The 21,990-nt window shown below is 35.0% G+C and overlaps 3 protein-coding genes and 1 non-coding gene across 6 annotated transcripts; 2 read left to right on the plus strand and 2 right to left on the minus strand.

The window, feature by feature from the left end:
- Positions 1–387: 387 nt before the first annotated feature.
- LOC128891618 (endoplasmin) lies at positions 388–4,560 on the minus strand. The gene is made up of 4 exons (XM_054151247.1): positions 4,402–4,560; positions 4,223–4,309; positions 2,718–3,324; positions 388–2,556 (listed from the first exon to the last, which is right to left on the minus strand). The coding sequence occupies exons 1-4, from the start codon at positions 4,445–4,447 to the stop codon at positions 897–899; spliced, it is 2,400 nt and encodes a 799-aa protein (XP_054007222.1). The 5' UTR covers positions 4,448–4,560; the 3' UTR covers positions 388–896.
- Positions 4,561–6,840: 2,280 nt separating this feature from the next.
- LOC128891631 (calcyphosin-like protein) lies at positions 6,841–12,426 on the plus strand. 3 transcript variants are annotated; one of them, XM_054151271.1, is made up of 6 exons: positions 6,842–6,991; positions 9,037–9,145; positions 9,247–9,403; positions 10,909–11,086; positions 11,159–11,368; positions 11,997–12,426. In XM_054151271.1, the coding sequence occupies exons 3-6, from the start codon at positions 9,249–9,251 to the stop codon at positions 12,096–12,098; spliced, it is 645 nt and encodes a 214-aa protein (XP_054007246.1). In that variant the 5' UTR covers positions 6,842–6,991; positions 9,037–9,145; positions 9,247–9,248; the 3' UTR covers positions 12,099–12,426. The 3 variants fall into 3 exon arrangements, with proteins under 3 accessions (XP_054007249.1, XP_054007246.1, XP_054007248.1); XM_054151274.1 differs by lacking the exon at positions 9,037–9,145 and having other exon boundaries at positions 6,841–6,991; XM_054151273.1 differs by lacking the exons at positions 6,842–6,991; positions 9,037–9,145 and having other exon boundaries at positions 9,229–9,403.
- Positions 12,427–14,011: 1,585 nt separating this feature from the next.
- Positions 14,012–14,082, minus strand: Trnag-gcc (transfer RNA glycine (anticodon GCC)). The gene has a single exon. It is a non-coding gene; the product is annotated as a tRNA-Gly (tRNA).
- Positions 14,083–16,228: 2,146 nt separating this feature from the next.
- On the plus strand, positions 16,229–21,610 carry LOC128891628 (27 kDa hemolymph protein-like). The gene is made up of 4 exons (XM_054151267.1): positions 16,229–16,668; positions 19,216–19,713; positions 19,866–20,034; positions 20,235–21,610. The coding sequence occupies exons 1-4, from the start codon at positions 16,626–16,628 to the stop codon at positions 20,443–20,445; spliced, it is 921 nt and encodes a 306-aa protein (XP_054007242.1). The 5' UTR covers positions 16,229–16,625; the 3' UTR covers positions 20,446–21,610.
- Positions 21,611–21,990: the final 380 nt, after the last annotated feature.

The raw sequence follows: 21,990 nt of genomic DNA on the forward strand, positions 1-21,990 counted from the left end.
ATGGTGTACTGAAGTATATGTGATACTACCCAATACATAGAATGTAAATCTATTGACAAAAATGAATAAAAAAAGTAACTATTTTAAAACAAAAGGTCTCAAATTCAACGAAATTTGTAAATTCAACTCGAAAACAAAGATTGGATAAGGAAAATCTACGTCACATTCTCCATTAATTTTGTTCAAGTAGTTATCACCTAATTAATTATTCATGATCGATTATTTCTAATAATGATGAATAACGAATGAATTCTTTATTAGAACGAAAGTGAAAAACCTTAGAAAACAGGGTATCTTCATTTTATGTTTCCCGAAAATAATTTGTTATTTTAATAACGAGGTTATCGCATGTTCTCTTATCAAAAACACAAAAAAACGAATTCGAAATACTATAATAATAATTTATTACATAATCGGTACTGCTCAAGTAAAAAAGAAAACATAATAATAAATGCTACTCCAATAATTGTTTAATATCCTTTTATACAAATACAATCACTCGCATCACAAACATTCTATACTTATGTTCAGTCAGTGATTTCTTTACGTTACTATAAAAAAGTGGAAGATCAAATCAAATAAATTATAACAATAATTCGTTATCGAACGTGGAACACATGAGATCCTACAAAGTACGATGATGACGAACTTAATTAGCGAAATATGTCACCTTTGCGTATTTATCACATCCTTCTATGCATCTTTGCAATAAAATTATTACAAAACGCTTTAAATGCTGCAAAGAACCATCAAAGGATTACTTTGATCTCTTTGTATCTGTACAATTATAACAGTTCGTTTTAATTTGCAACACCAATAGTTGCACGACTGAATTAAATACCACATCACTATACATTGTATAATTATACGGCTATAAAAGTTAATCTTGTGTTAAATTACAGTTCATCGTGTTTCTCCTCATCTTTGTCTTCTTCGCTCATATCCATATCGATGATCTTCTCTGTTTCGGCGTCTGATTCCATCGAAGCAGATTCCTCCTCTTGGAGTTCCTCTTCTTCCGGTACTTCGTCTAGGGAAATTCCCAAAGTTTTCCTCATCAGTTGTTCTACGCTGTCCACGAAATCAGCAGTTTCTCTGAGCATGTACCCAGACCGAAGAGTAGCTGTCCTGAACATCATCAAAGCTATATCCTTCGCTGTCTGATCATTAGTGTCCACTTCTACTCGACGCAGTAGTTCTCTGATGAGTGGATGCCTTGGATTAATCTCTAACGTCTTCTTCTGGTTCAAGTAGTAAGTCTTTTGTGGATCGTCGCTTTTCTGATGAGCGTTCGAAATCGCCAGTCTCTCCATGTTTCCAGTCCATCCAAACATACTGGCAACTAAAGCACACGGAGACTCTGTGAGGCGTTCAGACACCTGAGCTTTGCTGATGTGTTCTTTCAGGACATCGTTCAGCCATTTGACCAGAGGTTCGAAGGTGGTTTTCATATGTTCCATCCTTTCCTTGGCTTTCTCTCCCTCATCAAGCGAGAATCCTTCTTTCGCGACATTCTGGAACTTCTTGCCGTCGAATTCAGGTAAAGCAGAGATGGCGTATTCATCGATAGCCTCGGTCAAGTACAGAACTTCGTAACCTTTCTTGTTTAGCCTCTCAACGAATGGAGATTTCTTCACCTCTTCCAAGGAGGTTCCAGCAATGTAGTAAATGTATTGCTGATTGGGCTTCATGCGAGAGACGTAATCCCCCAAAGATGTGGTACCTTTCTGCGCGGATGAATGAAACATGAAGAGTTTCGATAATCTAGCGCGATTCTGAGCATCCTCCATTACACCCAGTTTAATGTTTGTGCTGTATTCTTTCCAGAACGATTCGTATTCTTCCTTAGGAATTTTCTTCATCATGTCCAATACTTTCCTAATTAACTTCTTCTTGATTACTTTGATGAGCTTGTGCTGTTGCAAGTTCTCACGTGATACATTAAGCGGCAGATCGTCGCTGTCGACTATACCACGAATGAAGGATAAGTAATTAGGCATCATGTCGGTAAATTTGTCGGTGATGAAGACCCTCCTCACGTATAACTTGATGTTATCTGCTTTGGTGCCGTAGCGATTGAAGCTGTCGCTAGGTTGAACTTTGGGGATGAAGAGAAGCGATTTGAAGGTGACTTCTCCTTCTGCCACAAAATGAATTTTCGCCAAAGGTTCTTGAGTATCTTTCGTTAGTGCCTTGTAGAAATCGTTGTAATCTTTCTCCTCTACTTCGGATGGTTTCTGAGTCCATATCGGTTTGGAATCATTCAGCAGTTCCCAGTCCCAGACAGTTTTGTCAACTTTTTTGCTTTTCTTCTCTTCTTCTGCATCTTCTACCTTGGCATCCTCCTCTTCATCTGTTACTTTATCTTCGGTAGACTCTTCCTTATCGCTTGCATCATCCTTTACTGGTTTCTCTTCCTCCTCATCCTCGTCGACTTGAATCACTTTGCTACTCCAGAGGTATATAGGGAAATTAATAAATTGCGAGTATTTCTTTACCAAATTTCTGATTGTATCTTCCTCCAAGAAGTCCAACGCTTCATCCTTCAAATGAAGGCTGCAATAACAGATTAATCAGTTTAATCGAATTCAATGTTTCTGATATACAGGGTCTACCAAAAATCAAAAACATTTTTTAATTGCACTACCGGAAATACCTAAAAAATAATGCTGAAACATTTTTGGCTGACCCTGTACAATAAATATTAGTTTGTTTACCTAATCGTTGTTCCTCTCTTTAAGGTGTCTCCTCTTGGATCTTCGACAATGCTATAGCTGCTGCTATCAGATTCCCAGATATATTGTTTATCGTCGTTGTGTTTCGAAGTGACAATGACTGTATTGGAGACTAAGAAGGCAGAATAGAAACCTACACCAAACTGACCGATCATGTCATTTAAATCCTGAGTATTCGAAGTGTCTTGCATCTTCCCCAAGAATTCAGCGGTACCAGACTTGGCGATAGTTCCAAGATTATTAATCAATTCATTCTTAGTCATACCAATACCAGAATCAGTTATACTCAATATCTTATTTTCCTTGTCCGACTTTATCCGAATTGCTAATTCTGGATTAGTATCTAGAACATCTCTATCAGTAAGGGATAACAATCTAATCTTATCCAAAGCATCGGATGCATTGGATATCAACTCTCTCAGGAAGATATCTTTATTGCGATATAACGAATTAATGATAAGTTTCATTATTCGATTTACTTCAGTTTGGAATACAAATTTCTCAGCCTTCTCTCTAAGTTCCTTCATTTGAGCCACATTCAATCCATCCAACTTTATCGCCTCCTCTTCCCTCTGAACCACCTGATCATCTGCAAAACGTTTATTTACTTATACATTTATGATCTATAAATACAAATATGAATATTTTAAAATATTATTAATCCAAGAAGTAACATGGCACTTAGATTCAGTATTTTTTTTTAAAAAATATTCTCATTAAAATGACAAAGATATAATTCTCTACAGAATTTATAAGATCATTCATACTATTCCTTGTAGTATTCATGGCTTCTAAATGGTTGCAGCGTCTAATTTCAGGTTGTTGCCGACGTTTCGCAAATGCAGCAGACTGCAATGTTTGCGAAACGTCAGTAAAAAATTGCAGATTAATTATTTTTAACATATTTGCTACCACATATAACATATTTGATATACATTTTTAACAACAATCATTTTTAGTACTTAATAAATAAATGAAATAAAACATATAAGCCATTGTTGCATTACATACATGACATAATTTATAGACTCAGAAGGAGATATCACAACTATGAGATCATGAATTTTTAATGATGATTTAGACATTCTATAGGTAAGAAAAACAGATGTTATATACCCTTGTCAGTTCAAACTTATTTTACTTGGCTCACATATTTAATAAATTTTATTTCTGTGTAACAAAATGTAATGTGGATCATGACAGATGGTTTCTCAGCTAAATAGCAAATATCAAACATATTTAAGTATTTCACAGCATTCTGTCTTTCCAATAAAAAATTCTGAATAAGAAAACAAATCGAATCCCAGGAAAAAAAAAGAAATATATGATCATTGGTATAAACTGCACAAGTGTAAATATAAAACAATTTTAAGCTTTCTATATCAATATCAGGGAGGTGGGTCTAATTTCACAACCATTATCAGATAAAAATCCCATACGCCCATTTATTTGAAATAACATAAAAATAGATTGAAAAAATAAATAACCTGTTCGAGATCCCTCCCGACTGGCACCCAAATCATTTTCGACCGTTCCAACATCTTCGTCAACGTGATCTTCTGCTCTAGCGAATCCTAAACGACAGAAACGAAAATTAATGATGCTATGATTCAATTAACATGTACACGCTGTATTCCTCATAATTATTGTACTTAATTTGACTTACCTGCCAGAAGGAACAGAATCGAGACTAATATTAACGCCTTTTTCATTGCTGTTGCGTATGATTCACAAGTAATGACGCAAAAAAGAACCGGAAAGTTTACCTAAATCCAAATCCAAACAGCACGCTCTACTGTTTTAGACTGACTGTCATACAATCTAACTTGCGACGCTATGTTATAGCGAGAAGGAATGTAATACGTCCACCAATCATGCGAACCCACGCAATGCACATCGACCAATGAGGGACAAGCCGGCTACAATTCGGTCCAAATGTCCTCACCGTATTGGCGGAGGAATGCAACACATGGCTTATGACTGTTCCAGAATATTCTCTTCAAGTTCCTTTCCTCTAAATAAAATGCATACATGATAAATATATATTTTACTTATTGTTTGTTATTATCAAAATACGTTGATTGCAGAAATTGGACGTACGTAGAAATATTTGGAAATATTAATCGAACATTATTGCTACAAAAATATCGATTGGTAAAAAAACAATTATCAACACTCGGTAAGGTAGGTTTTACTTACAGCACTTACCTGTACGCTGGTTTCACCGTCGATAAAGTTACATTATAATAATCGATTCTAATGTTTCTAGTATTTCATGTTTCGAGAAACTAATTCATTATTGGAATCGTGATTGGTATTACAAAGAAGTATTAAACATTTTTTTATTTGAACACACAATGTATTTCATATTAATCTTGAAATTATCTTATAGTTGTTATTGATAATTACAAACGAAACGTTAATTTCGAATTAAACCTGAATACGAATCGATAGTTCCTGTGCACAGATCGATCCATCGATACGAAACACGCGCTTTTCGAGGCCAAAACAATATAATCGCGCGTTGTCACGGTACACGACGAGATAATTTCAGACTTAAAATTACTTTCGACGTACCGTGTATAGAGCCAATAATAACTATAGATTGCTTCAGAGGTAAGATACGTCAGAACAAAGGCCGGATATTATTTCTGCTCTGATGTAATTGTCCTAAGACACAACCTAAAGCGTTAGCTTCTTTTTATCGACTTTAATGAACCTAATTAAGAGGGGATTTCGAGTGTCTCGAATATTACGAATGTTTTAGAATTCTAACTTTGTCGAAAGCACCGTCTTTCGATAATCACAAAGATAGAGAGCAAATAATAATAAGAAAAAAACATTTGAGATTTCCTGGATTCGAAATTTAATTCTCCAAGAATAATAAAAAATGACTTGTTCGATATTTGTAAGAAGATAAAGTAATTAGAAATTCAGTTAATAGATATTTTTGGACTGATGGGAGGAGATGAGGTGGCTTAAATCTTTAAAGTTTCTAAAAGGAACTTTAGGATTTTGTTTTTTAACGAAACTATAAATTATATACCGAATATGATATATTTATAGACAGGGTGTCCCACCCAACTCGTACATCTTAAATATCTCGCGTGTTTTTTGTGATAAGAGAAAATGTCAGAGGAAAACATTGTTTGGTTTGGATAGGGGCATACTATGATACGCAATAAAATTATCTCAAGGTCATATTTTCCGGAATTTCAAGGTCATCGACAATTTTTTTTAACAGAATCGGGTATTTTCCTTGTTGTAATCTTATACCTGATAAAAACATAAATTCAAACATGTATATGTACATGATTGATCTTCGAATGACCTTCGATAAGTACGATGGAGTTGTGCTTTTCAAAAACATAAGAAACGTAACCAAATATTCCAAGACATTTTTGCAAAGGAAATTGTTGTTCAGAATCATCTCAGCTACCCCCCATTTCCGGCTCCTCCCCGACTTTTGGGACACTCTGTATGTAGAGCCAATACGTATAGTAATAGAATGTTATACACTCGCGTCAATGTTAATATTTTTGGAAAGTGCAAAGTGTGTTCATTTATACTCGTTACTGCCCACGATTTCGAACGACAGCCGCACAATATGCTATCGAAATAATACTTTAATTCTATTCCGTAGGTCGACCAAGAAGTTTTCTTTACGGTGGAAGACAGCGCGAAGGTGAAGAGCGAAAAAACTTCGACTGGCACATACATTATTGAAAAGTGTCACAGTCAATCGAACTAGGAACACATGTTTCTACTACAATGTTTTAGTTTCGACTAAATAGAATTCGAATGTCTGAGGAAGGATCCCAAGTGTGCAAAATTTTTAGGTCTCCAGGCGGAGTGGATTGATAGATATCTAGCATATAGAAGGTGTTATCCTATTCGCCCCAAAGTCCTTCGACGGGAAATCGGTATCGGCGATTGATCACGCGTGAATTTTTTGCCGATACACGTGTTGTGACTGGTTGGTCGTTATGGATACGTTGTACAGAGACTATCGTACGGACATTGCACACCTAGAACACACCTCGTTTTGATACGTGAGTGTGGTGTTCGTTCACGTGCACGATCCAATGTGTGCCGTCCTATAGAATGCGACTAACCGCGTCAAAGGAACCCCTGTATCGTCACTCGCCTTCCGGTCTTCTCCAGAGGTGTCACGCATCTTTCATCGACGCTTGCCCATCGTAATTCCTTCGTCGCAATTTATTCAACCGCGGTTCGAGAATTACCTGGATATCGAGGTGAGTACGGATAAGTGAAACGATACCGAACCCGATTTACCTCGTTAACGCTAAAACTTGACGACATCTCATTTATGCTTCCACCGAAAGTTTCTTAAGGGGTTACACCACTTTGGTAGTTCCAAAAAATCGAATTCTTTTTTTTTTGCTTAAAATACTCTTTATACAGCGTGAGTCGCGTAAAGTGTTGCAAGTTATTTTCTCGGAAACTATTAGCGATATCGACAAGTTCTTTTTTTTAGTATTATGGGGTACGATGGGCCCTTGCATGCGAAGTATGAGATATTGCTGGGGGGGGGGCCGGCCCCGCGCCACAATGATCCATATTTTTATAAGGAATGCCATGTAAATTTTTATTGTTTTGGATAGTCTTTTAATAGCGAGTAATGTTTGTTTGAACAATTTTTTCATATCCTGCATAGTTTATGAAATATGACATAGTTTATCGAAAGAACTTCAATGCGGGGTTTAAATACATTAAAATCAGTCGTTTTTGTTATATTATGGTACCGACGATCTTTTAAAATTCTTCTAACCGATGTCTGACTAATTCCACCATTTCTTGCACGACTACGATAGCGTTGTCGATTTTAAGTACCGCAATTTTAGACTGTTTTATGTCTAAATCTATATGTTTTATTTTGGAACGATGCCATTTTCGTAAAAATGTATATTCTTAAAAAATGTATATTCTGTGTATTTCGCTAGCTTTTGTACTAAGGAAACCAATCAATTTTGTTCCACTTTTCTAACTCGAACCTGGTTTGAGTATCGTGCTCACCGCAAAACCATTTATTTTTTACACCCTCGACTAAATCGTCTATCAAGATGCTATCTTTGTAACAAATGATTTTCTAGTTGAATACTTATACGATACATTAATGTACTTCAATGTAAACAAAATGTTGCTACCGATTCGATAAAAGTTCTTGGAAACGCCTGAAAATTCCGGTGCGCAAAGTGGTGTAACCCTCGAAGATTTCGTAAAATCTACGAGATTATCTTAATTATCATCGTCTCTCTCGAGTCGGTTCTATGTTGTAAAGAATCTAAAAATCGAACCTACGTGCCGACCAATTTAAAGTTTCCCAATGCTGATATACCAATAATCGATAATCGAACGCCACAGTCTTCTGGCTGATGTTCGAAACGACACCCCGATTTGTACAATCGAACTTCATTAACGTTACACGTTAGTTTTCAAGCTGTTTGATTGGCATTTCAGCTTTACCCTTGGATTTCTAAATAATTAACGAAGACGATTTGAGCATGCTTGCGACCAGCGATCGATCGGTGAAGTGCTAAGTCGACGCGAAATTACTTCGAAACTACATCAACATTTTTCCGGAATCAATTTTCTACTCTTTGCTTCCACTTAATTAAGTAATCGAGGGAGGCAGGGGAAACGCGCTTAATGAAGACAGCCAATTTGCCACGCCTTGCAATCAAATAAAATGACATCTAATTCCCCTGGCATAATGCGTTGTCGTTCCAAACGCTTTTCGAAAGAAGTGACGACACGATGATCGCAATTTAGTGTATTAGAGTTGTGCACAATATTGAATAGGATCGATTAGATATACGGTGTCTTTATATTCATAGATTTATAACCCTGTGGCTTTATATTCATAGATTTATAACTCTAGTCTAAATAGAAATATGCACTTGCAAACCAAATATTGGTAACAATACATTACGAATTACTGTTTAAAATTACTCGATGATTAACGACGTTCTTATCACAGTAATTATAATGATAAATTGTTAAATCTGTCCCCTATGATTTAGGGAAACCTCAAGGATATAGCGTTATGTGCATAATAAGTATGCCTTAGCTATCGCTAGTTCTACCGTTAATATAACAAAAATATGTAATTTAATATCGAGTCTCTAGTTTCATACGTCAAAGAAAGAAGCTTGTAATACGAATAATTCTTCGTTATTCTCTATTTGCTCGTTTACTCGTGTCACCAATTTATTTGTTTCGTTCGTTCCGATAAAATAAGATCGCATTTCAAATCATTCTTTATTCGTTTCTGCTTTAGATGGTGCCCCCTAATTAGCAAGCGTTTGGTCCGAATCATCGATGGCAGCGTCGACCGCCTGAATCAGCCAACGTTTATCTTGCCCGACGAATCGTTATTTATTTAAGTTGTATGTAGAGAGATAGATATCTGATCTCGTTTCTCCCTCTCTTTCTCGAGCACCTGAGTCACGGTTGTCACGTGAGTTAACAGCACAGGTTTCTCTTTCAGGGATGTTCTTCTACAGACCGCAGAGCGCAACGACGAGGCAACAGATTGAGATGATCAATAAGGCCCAACGGGCCGTACACACAACCACGGATTCCATCGAGAAACTGCGTCTGCTCTGCCTAGCCAGAGGTGCCAATGGTATCCTCGGCCTGGGTAGGTAAGTTCATTACGTTTTTTTCTTTCATTTTCTTTTCTTTTCTTTTAATAATTATCGCATATTTTATAAAGTGCGTAACGTAATAACAACCGCTGGGGACATCGAACATTCGAAACTACCTTGTGTCTATGAATCAGCTTTTAATCATGGTCCTATAACTCCTATATGTAGATAAGTCTGAACAGTCTCATTCCTAATACGTATCAGAGTCTCTGATTCAGAAAGAGTTTCTCGGTTCTGTGATATCATATCACTGATATGTCAGTGTTGCTGAGTGTTGCTTCCAATTCACGCATGCGCATCGAAAAAAACCGAACACGCAGTACTGTAGCTATAGGAAACGATGGTGGTTCTAATTCTTGTACACTTCTATTATTTTTTGGGGCGACTAAAGGCGCCAGTTTTGTGGTCGCATTAGATTAGACTGACGCAAGAAATAATGCGCATGCGCAAGTTGGAACGTTGAAAACAACACTGATCTCAAATAACCTCAAAAATGCACAAATAACCTCAACTAACCTAAAATAACTTCAAATAATCACACTTAACCTCGAATAACTTCAAATAACCACAAATAACCATAACTGATCCCATCAAATATCATTCATCATTGTCACGGCCCCATTTTTCTTGCGAGTAAATGATACATTATTTTAATACGATGACGAGGTACTTTAACCAATAACTGCTCAAGTAGATAAAAATAAATTATACCGTTTTCATTCCTGTTTGTTTCATTCCTGAATATTTATATGTATTTTGTACATACTGATTGTGGTACTAAATATTTAGAATACTTTATTTGATGACAGTGAATATCAAATATTGTTTGTAGAATTAATACCTTTTGAAACTTTTGGGACAACCTAATAATAATAATAATAAATAATAATTAAATTTGCGTGGCGATATAACATGTTTGTAACAGTTTGAAACTAAATAACGTCAGGCAGTCGTACGTAATAATTGACATAGATCGTACGGGTACTACAACAGTCCTGAAAGGGTTAACAAGTAGCTCATTAACTATAATAGCTTGGCTAATAACAGAACATTTTGTATCGTGTCTTGCTCTGTAGCATATCATATGGATATTCCTAATATTACATAGACCTGTTGTAAATGAACAGTTACCAACAAAGAGTTATATGTATATAAATTTCTGATGTTATTACCCAAATGGGAAGAAGTTACAGGATAACGACTATTTTTTTTTTTTCAAAAATAGTTTTGGTTACGAATAACCATTATTAAATACGTACCTGAATAAGACGTTCCTGGAACGTACAAAATTTACATCCCATGGATATCCTAAGGATGTTCGACATGGACGTTGAATGTTCGGACATAAACTGGATATAAAATGGACGTCCTTGGGATGCACGGTGCTATCTGGAAAGCCTTTCGATATCTGAATGATTCAGATGGCGAAAGTTTCCAGTTATGCGTTAAACCGTATGTCTCTGTCGTATATCCTAATATGGTATTCGATGACCCGTTCGCAGAGCGTTTCGTCTGATGGACGATGACGGCAACAAGCAGCTGAACCTTGAAGAGTTCACGAGAGGCTTGCAGGAAGCGGGCTTGGACGTCCCGGAAGAGGAAATCCAGGAAATGTTTAACAAATTCGACACGGACAACGATGGAAACGTTAGCGTCGACGAGTTCCTCGTCGCTATACGGGTACGTAAATAGATGTCCTTGATCGATTAGTTTCGTCGAACGATCATCTTGACGGGACATATCGTTGCGCAGCCTCCGATGTCTCAGAGCCGTAAGAACGTCGTGGAACAAGCATTCCAAAAATTGGACAAATCTGGCGACGGGATCATCACGTGCGATGATCTGAAAGGCGTGTACAACGTGAAGTGTCATCCTCGTTACATCAGCGGCGAAGAAAGTGAGGAGAGCATATTGAACAAGTTCTTGGCTAATTTCGAACAGAACAACACAAGAGACGGCATTGTAAGAAGATTTAGATCACTTTAGAATCAATCATACCGTCGCGTCGTGGCCCGTAACAGGGGTTCTCAATCTTTTTCAAGCTTCCGTACCAGGCTCAACTTTCTCTTCGTTTGGTACTTTAGTTATAGAACGGAATATTTTATTATTATTAACGACGTAGCGTTGTAGCTGATAAAAAGATGTATTCATTCATGTACAACACGTTGACTGTGTATTTGTTGGAATTTATAGAAAATTTAAGTGTCCAAGAAACTACAAAATGCATACAGTATGAAAGAATATAAAAAAGAATATTGAAAGTAAAGTTATAATATTTGCAGAGTAAAATAACTTCCCATTTAGGTTTAATTTGTTGTGGGCACGTTTGCAAACATTTTATTTTACATAAAGACCCGTAGTCTAGTAATTAATGAACGACCCCTTGCTTGTTGACCCACTGAACGAACAACGTTGATATTTTTAAGTGCCACTAATGGTACGCGTATCAACAGATGAGAACACCCGTTCTATAGTCTTGATAAAATATTCTAGTAGCTTATATCCGATTAGGTTCCATAGATTGTACTCTACACAGTCGAGTAGACGACACTTTCCACCAAGAAAGTAATTGTTCCTGGCTTAATTATAGGTTACCAAGGAGGAATTCATGAACTATTACAGCGCGATTAGCGCAAGTATCGACCACGATGCGTACTTCGACTTAATGATGCGCAACGCTTATAAGCTCTGAACACTCAGCGGTATCGCCTCACGATAAGAGACATACGTTCCTCGTAGCATCTGGCTACAACATACTCGCTCGATCGGTGCTACCACTGAATTATCAACTTTGCAAAGTACGCCAGGCTTCCATGGCCAATGTCAACGTTCGAAGAACATACCGCGTGGCTCTGTCGTCTCCAACTGTGTCCAACTTCGCAAACTGACAGCGTGTAAAACCGTGCAGCTGAGTTCAAGTTCAGGGGTTTCGCTAATGAAATATTGACTTGGAAAGAGTGGCCACGAATCATTCCCCAACACCGACGCCACGAGGCTCTTCTGTAATAATTAATGAATGATTCTCCCGCGTGGCAATTAATCCGTGACTAAGCTATCTCGCAAAAAGGCAAAGAAGTCATAATCAGATTGTTGAGTAGCGTCTGTCATTCTACTTCACAAATCTATATACTTTAAGATAGTTGTTTCGTGGATATATTTAATGGAGAATTTTAACGAAACTTCGGTTGATTGTTGTTTGCTTAAACATGAATCATACGAGCCTATTATGTATACAATCTATAAAAGCATTAAAGGAAATATGTCTGTTTGCTTTCCAGAGTATTACATATAACTATGGTTGCACAGATAATTTTTAAGTTTTTGCATTTATATTCCATAGCTTTTTCAGAATTAATCTGTATAGAATAAAAGGAACCAAACCTAATATAAATTCTCAACTATTTATTGGTTAACACCCAGTATATACATATAAATATAGCCATACAAATTCTAACATGTGTGTATAACATCTAAGGGATAGAAGTTGGTTATAGGGTCCAATGCAGTGAAAACGTATGCATATTTAAATATTGTTCGATAATATACATATAATACATATTCAATGCACCAGCGATTCCACTAAAAATCACAAAGGACGCATTGAATCCTTTGATTAGTTTAACTTTGAATGCAATGTTTGTTTGCACTTAAAGTAATTCCTTATATTTTTCATCATCCCTCAATACTGAAATACAAAAATAACAAATAAAACCATCTAGTCTTACTCTATTTTAAATGTGAATCATTTATACAAAACTAATTTGCCTTTACTAATAGTGAAGTAATAAAATGTTGAAATAAAATCTTTGTAGTTGCATAAGTATTATTATAACTGTCCTTCACTTGCACATATTATGATTTTCCTTGCTTTTTTAGTTCCTGCTAGCAATTGTTTTCATTGTTGTACTTATCTCAAGTATGGTGCAGTAATTCGAAGGAAAATGATAACTATGAGAACTATGATTTTAGAAACGTACTTTTATATCCTTATTTCAAAATAAAGCATTTATGGAATAACATTATTTGAAATACTGTTTCCAATAACACGTTATTTTATTTTATAATTAATTGAAATAATTGCTTGAAATAATTGTGAAATTATTCTTCATCATGATTACTTATACATGTACAAGTTAATTTAAAAGCAATGAAGATGAAATAGTAAACAATTCCACGTTTATTATTCAAACGCGAATAAACATTGCGAATACATTGCTACAAAGAATTACTATTTGTCGTCTATTACTCGATTGAAACTCTGCTCATCTCCATCCCAAGGACAGTTAATGTCATATTAAAAATAAAAATCATCATGCATGTCAGATCGATCTCAACTCTTATGCAAGTTGTAGTTTTTCTATAAGTCTCACGTTGTCTTGATATTTATTCCAATTGCACAATGTATTTCTGGGTCGATAATTATAACGTGTTAAAACGGTCTCGAGATAAAAAACAAGTATTATTATTCCGTAAACGTTCGTAAACATGATTCGCCGTCATCGATCTGTTGTTTTACTACTTGTCATTTGTGTTGATTGGTTCATCTATTGGTAGAAAAATGATTTGAACTATAATAAAAATCAAAAGGTAGAAAAAAAAAACAATTGCATCGGCCGGGAATCGAACCCGGGCCGCCCGCGTGGCAGGCGAGCATTCTACCACTGAACCACCGATGCTTGTTGGTAATTACACTATAAACAATAGATATGAAATAGATAATGTGTATAAAATATTTAAGGTTTTTATTAATTAGACTCTGATTTATTTTAAATTGTATCCACCTTGTGGCAGCTGTTTCCTCCCCCCCCCGTACCTCCTCCGCTAGGTACGCCTATGTTGTAATAAATATTTATGTGTTCTTTTGTTCGATCCTAAATATTCCTATTATATAAAAATCTTCATGGAACTTTCCATTTAATGAATTTGATTTCATTCAATTTTAATTACATTGTCGAGATATAATAGTAATTATAGAACATGAATCTATGGCATTTGTAAATATTAGACACCATAAGTAGCTTGAAAAGACCGAAAGTGATACGTAGAAGCGAGTGATCCGTTGAATAAAATTTCTTTGAAGAAGAGGGACCCCTACATGACCTTTCTATCTCCGATTACATATCGCTGACAGGATATTATAATTTTTTTCATTCCAAATTAAAACTCGGAATTTTATACACACATTTAATAAAAAATCACTTAACAATCCAACTAAAATCGATAAAATAAATTAATTAATAATATACCATAAATTTGTCTTAAGTGATGTATTTTTTTAATAATACATTAAAAGTAAAAAAGTTGTGGTTAAATTAATGACCGACATGTTATACGTTGTCATTATGTTAAAGATGGATTATAAAAATAACTTTATAGATTAAAAATAATTTGCAATTATCGCGAAATCAATATTATAATTTTTCGTTTCAGTTAAAAAATTGTTTCTTTGCATAAATGTATGGGCTTAAACAAATTCTAATTCTTACGCTTTAAGCTCTTTTTTATATCTCTACAATTATTTCATAGAATATGTTTAGCATATATTCCGGAAGATTCCGTTTATTCCGACAGAAGATTTTTCGCAATGACTCACAATCAGAGTGAGTAATAGCAACTGATAAAACAATGCATAGATAATTCTTCCCATTTGTGAAGAAATACATGTCCTATCGATTTCCTGCAGATTCCATCTATTCGACATAGGCTATGACAGAAGGCTGTTCTTCGACGTTAACATTCCTTTATGTATGCATTAGGGTGGTTCTTAGAAACGTGGCTTTCGAATTTGAATCCTCCCAGAGTCTCCCATGCTTCGAAATAACTAAAAACAAATCCCTTAAAAATTTCAGCTGTCTATTTCAATTTTTATTACCTCCGCACAAAGATCGAATTGTCCTACTTAAAAGGAAAGAAAAGTTTTTGCATTCTGATTTTTATATGTTCAGAATGAAAGAACTGAAATGTTACGAGATGGTACATATATTCTTATAGAAAATCGAATGCTTTCCAAAAGAAGACTATTTTGAAAATCTCGTAAGTCCAACCGGTATAAAGTTATAAGCTGGTAAACTTGAAATGAAAAAAATTTTAAAAGTTCAGAAAAATTCAGAAAAATTTGTATAAGTTCAACTTTAAAAGTCTATAAAAAGTCAGAATGCAAAAACTTTTCTTTCCTATATATTTTCAATGAAAAATATTTGTTACGTCAATACATCCGAAGAACGTGAAATTGTTCGGATTCTATAGTTGAATTTTGCTAACGTATCGATGGAGCTTCAGACAAACATAATTCTTAAATTATATACATATTTAGATCCATCGTAGACAAATTTCCTGTGGAAATAACGAAATATACAACCGACTGTAAACTGCAGTGGCGGTAGCGTTATTGCTTCCAGATGCACGTTACCTGCTCACGTTGGAAAACTGGCATTTGTCGATATCATAATTACAGTTAGTACACAAGAAAAAAAGATGAAAACAAAGCGCCGTAAGCAATGTGTTAAACTGAATGACGTACGAGTAATTTCAACTTTCTGCAGTTAACCAAAATTTCAACAAAAAAAGGGTAAACAAAAGATGAAACAATTTTCAGCCCAGATAACCTCAAATAATTAAAGCGCGTACTCCATATTGATACGATACTTCTCATTTATTTTCGAAAACCGGTGCGCGGGAACATTTTTTCGGCTCGCTGCATCCCATTACAAGACAACGACACATTTGTTCAAGTCTGTAATCCACGTAAAATTGGAGCACGGAAGATACGAGTACGTGGCGGAGAAGGGTGGGGAGAGGCGTGCATCAAGTTTATATAAGTGAGCGCAAGCGTTCAGCAGCTCAGTATTGCTCGGCATCGGAGTGGCGTTGATGCGTGTTCGTGGTATCTCGTAGCTCTCTCCTATACGTTTCGATTCATCGTCTCGCTCTCTCGTTTTCGTTCCTCTCTCCCTTTCACCGACTTCCCGACAACGTTGACACATTGCTGCACACCTCTCATAACAAACAGTGCGGAGCTCGGACTGCTCGGGCACACAAAGCCACCACGGTAATCGTAAATCGTAATGCGTAGCTGAAGGTGCATTTCTACGGTCTCTGGTGTGTCGTGTATGCGCGTATCGCTCAGGAAAAATTCACCGGCACTGGCATAGCGTTTCGACGTTGTCTCCACCGCTGTTCCCGCCCGAACGTACACTTTGGCGAAAAGAAGAAATTGGAAATGACCAAGTACTCGACAGCCACTGTCGTGGTCATCCTCTGTGGTAAGTTCGCCTCGTCGATTGTTTTTATTCCAAAGTGTACATCGATTCGCCGTTTTTATCGGAGGAAGATGCGATTCTTATCTAAATAAAAATTTCGAAGAACGAATACGAGGTAAACAACTATGTATCCGTCACTGGTCGAAGACAAATTTGGAACTATATAGAACCGAGTGTTTCACAACGAACAACAAAAATACAACTATTCGAGCAAATGGACGTCGTGAACTAAGTGCCATACTTATGTTGTTTTTCATCGGAATGAAATGTTGCCTCTGTTTTTTATTCGTCGATAGAGTTTGCGACGATGATTCATGACTTGTAGTATCGCATATAACAACAAAGGAACCAGTGTTCGAATAAAACAGAAAAACAAAGCTACACAAAATAATTGCAGAATCATAGCTTACCAGAAACGAGCCAAATTTTATTCCAATGATACATGAATGATAAATTAATGAAACTACTACAGAGCAATTGATCCACTACGTTTATTTTATTGGACAATTATTCGGACAAGCCTTTATTCGTTCAACATTGAAATATAAATTTTGTAATTAATAGGAGAATCGCTTTTTTTTTTTTTTGTAAAGAAATATTGAAAGATTTTCCGAACTGTCTACTTTACAGATTTAGTGACTTTCAGGCTCACGTTGGGAATAATGCATTTACTGGTAGCTTAGGTTTAAATGTCAGGGATTATTCGTTACGCGTATAATCATATAATCAGATTCAGTTTGAAACTCGATCGTTCGTTTCCTGTGTACTTTTTAAAAGAGCCACTGTTCCGCCGAGTGCAGTATGGTAAACTTGAATCGTAGTCGATGTCGCGATCAACCAACGATAGCGACCTTCAATCCTATTCATATAATCGATAAGAGCATTTTTTAGATATGAAATCCACTAACGAAACATCGAATCCTCGATTTGTTGAACGATTAATAATAGATTTGGGTTTTAATTCTTCGATATGACAGTTGTTTCGAGTGTAGATCTTTTAAATATCGACCAACAATGGTCACCAATCGATATTATCGGATATTCTTTCTTTCCGCCAACTGGCCTCTTATCTTTACGATACACGTGTGGCGAATGTAGTATATCGATTTTACTTCCGTACTTTGTACCCTATGGCTACCGTATGTACACATACGCGCACGTTTGAATTCACTCAATTATTTTTCTTGGGAAACGGACGAAATAAAGACAAAAGCGTGTTATACGCGGATGCATACGTAACGATATACTTATCTTACTAATGTACCGATATCGTGTTACTAAATTTGCAAACTAGAACTTATTAGTTAGAGACCAGGGTCGTTGCTATGCGAAACTAGACGAAGATTAGGCCTATAAGGAAGTGGAAGTAGAGCTTTTATCATGCTATGGCCTATAGACAAACACTATAAAGTAAAGTATACAAAGTATAACAAAATTTGAAGCTGAAGACAGTTTGACGAATCGCCTTCAAATTTTACATTTAATAATAAAAGATCAATTTTTTTTTACCTAAGCACATCTAAATAATAAATCTAAATAATAATTACACTTCAACTACACATGATTTGCTAACGTGAAGAAGTAGAAGAGGTGTCCTTGGAAAATACGCAGACAGAATAAAAAATAATTTGCAGTTAGAAGCATCGATGAATTACAAAGATAATTCACGAGTGACTTGTTTATTGTTCTTTCTGTCAAAGAAAACGTACTAAAGCAGTTAAATTCGATATACGAAGCTCAAGCTGTAAAAATGCGGCCACGGGTTACGTAGACGTTAATCTTTTGTAGTCTAATTTTGTTTCTCACGAGCAAGACGTATCATTAAATTAACTTTTAAACCATGTACACGAAAGTTGACAAAATTCCTCATTTGAAAATGTAATGTTTCTAATGTTCAATAAGGAATTTTTGATTATTTAGAACCGCAAATAGAATTAAATTATAACAAATTTTTTAAACTAATAAACCAGTAATACCGGTTACTTAATAATTGAATGCAAATTTATTCAAATGCTTTTTACTTCAATCAAAGTTCCTTTTCAGGAATAAAAATTCAATCTGAATTTAGTTTCATGCCTGGAACTAATTAGTCTAACAAGGTTTATTGAGAAAATTTTGTCAATTCTTTTTAAATAAAGAATTCAAATGTTAAAAGAAGCTTTAACGAGGTAGCTCTATATATTTTTCATTTAACTAAGTTTAATATTATTAATACGCCATATTTCATATTATGATTTCTATCAATGATAAGTATTTAAAAGTATCTTAATTCATAATATATATATTAATAGATGTAAGTATACATGGCCATGCATATTATTGAACTGAATACTGTTGATTATGAGTATATTTCTTGTTGTGAAATTAAATTAAGATCGAAAAAGACTATTACCGCTTGGTGGAAACATTGAAATGAATAAGCCTTTTTATTAAATTTGCACTCGGTTGAATTAATTATCATCCCTAATTTTTTAAATAATATATATGCAACTTCTTTTTAATCCATCAATGTCACAAATTACAGTTGGTTGTATTTCCATTCTATTTTAGGTCTCCTTGGATATACCAACTCACAAGGAAGTTTACCCAACACGGATGAAGTATTAAACAAAGTTTCTAATGTCTTGGATTTAAACAGTCTGAATGTATCTTCGATACCAGATTTAGAAAGCCTTAACGCATCGGCGATACCGGCTTTGAATGATGCGAGGAATCTGCTCAAACAAAAATGTGATCAAAATGGGGGAGAGGGTGCATTTGAGACTGCCGATCGTGCCAAAGGTGAGATAGCGCAGTGCCTTAAATCATTTGTGAATGTCACAAAGTTGCAAGAAGAAATGGAAAAATACAAACCTACCGGAGATTTGGATATTGTGTTCAAAAATTATTGCCGCAAAACTCCTACGCTTAAGAGCTGTGTGAGCAACTTCACAGCAGCCATAGAGCCTTGTTTGGAACCTAAAGAAAAAGAAAATAAGAAAATAATTCAAAACATTACGGACTCTCTTCTTAGTTTCATATGCTTTAAAGAAGGAGATCGCATTGCTCGTAAGTACATAAGTATTAAAATGTTTGCAAATCTGAGCTGTTTATTACGAAATGGTGACTCGAAACATTTTCATAATGAACAGCTCTTATGTATAGAAAATAGGAGTGGCAATCATTAGAAACTAATTCAATAAATTTCTTCTCATTTACAGTTTTCATATCTGCCGATGGGCCAGAATGTTTGCAATCGAAGCAACAAGATATTGGAAATTGTCTCAATGCTACATTTGGTAGTTACTTACCTCCTGTTGATTCTAATGGTGGACTTTTAGGAGGGTTGGAAAGTCTTCCATCTCTTATTCTTGGACCTAAGGAGTGCTCGTAAGTAGATATTAAGCTATATACATTTATTTAGACTTCAAAATTGGCAGGCTAAATCATAGTAGTGTAAGCCAAAAATAATATAAAAAAATTTTTTTTCATATCATTTATGTTAACGCAAGCATGAATCAACATCATTTTTTAATTATGTTATTACATTAAATCCTTGAATAAATGTGTATCTTATGGTGTATATACAGGGATGTTTCCAAACTTCAAACTTGTATCGTGAATAAACTGGAAACATGTTCGGATCCAACACCAGCGAACATTGTAGATTCTATATTCAACTTTATTTTCCGAGTAACGCCGTGTCAAGGTTTAACATCGGCTCGAAGTGCTGCTTCTTCTAGGTCTACAATTAGTTTGCTGACGACAAGCATAGTATTTTTATTATTAAGATTCGTCTGAAGAAAATTTAATTAAGTTTTGCATATTATACATATCACAATTCAGCGTCAACGAATACATACGATTAAATAATTTTGTAATCAATTATGTACACATTTCTTTCGATCAACATATGTTCCAATGAAGTATGTTACAAGATGTGATATTTCTCTTTTATGTAAAATATAATTTGAACTTAGACGACATCGACGAAGAAAGTCAGGTAACATATTCAAGAAATAGCAAATGATTTCTTTCTGTTTGTAATCTTTACTTATTATCTAATTGAAGTATGACCATTATATGTGGCTAAAACGTTTTAATAATAATCGAGGTGCTTTAGAAAAGACTGACATAAACTCGAGATATAAATATGCGGCACATTGGACAGACGTTTGGCTTAATGCATGATATCCTCTTGTTTGGCAATGTTTTAGAAGAGAAAACGTGTAGTTATTGGACGGCTGTCCAACGTGCCGTGTATGTATGTTCTTACTAATATTTGTAGGTGTCCATCTGTACACGTAAACAAAATCTAAATGTAAACTATACTACAATAAGACTAGCTCTTCTTGACTTTGCTACACTTTGAATATGTTAAATTTTGTACCATAGTTACATATTTGAGCAGGTTGATACGATCTTGTAATATAAATATTATTAATTATATGCAATAATACAACTTGTATTAATACAAAAACTCACACAAATTGTATTCATCATTCACCTTTGATTTTGCTACATTGTAGACATTCGAGTTCTTGTTTTTTAGCGTTTCAAAATGTGTTCTCAACTTTGAATCAGAGGTACGAAACGATTCATCGATATATATTGTTATATCGACCTCCTTAAGCCGAAACTATGAATGTACGATTCGATGAATTTTGAAATTCGTAGTTTTGATATTTCCAAAATGGACAATAACTGATAACGACAGTTATATTCACGAATTAAATTTACATAATAATCACCATTGTTATCTAACATATACATTTATCGTTTTGGCATAAAGCTAAAAAGACATTCAATGGTTTGATACATATCTTTACTAAAAAAAGGGGGACGATATTATTTTAGCAACAAAAATGCGTCGTTCTTAAAAAGAAAAACTTAAAAGTCGTTTATATTTTTTTAACATTGTTTTTATACTTCAAGAATATAAAATAACATACAATTGTTACAAGAACTGTGCCTAACTCCTTTGATTCTTGCAACTGCTTTATTTTTTTCCAAGAAGAACCTTCCTTCCTTTAACTATCTATCCCTTTTTTAGTTAAATCAGTTACAATCATGGATTATTCATCCCCCCCAAAATATTGCGTATTTCAAAACCTGCATTTACCAAGAAATACCCTGATAACTTCAAGAAACAGATGTTTAAGCATGTTTTATCTGACCTTCTGTTATCGTTTTTAAAACAATCGCATTCTTCTACAATATCATGCCAATTAGTAGACAAATGCATAAAATTCCATATACCTACATCGTTATTCTCAAATTTGTTCCAGTGTGTAAAATGAAATATAGTTTTCTTAACGAAGGATTATAATTTCTTTTCTAATAATG

This window comes from Hylaeus anthracinus, unplaced genomic scaffold (assembly GCF_026225885.1).
Source record: "Hylaeus anthracinus isolate JK02 unplaced genomic scaffold, UHH_iyHylAnth1.0_haploid 12002, whole genome shotgun sequence".
NCBI lineage: Eukaryota > Metazoa > Arthropoda > Insecta > Hymenoptera > Colletidae > Hylaeus > Hylaeus anthracinus.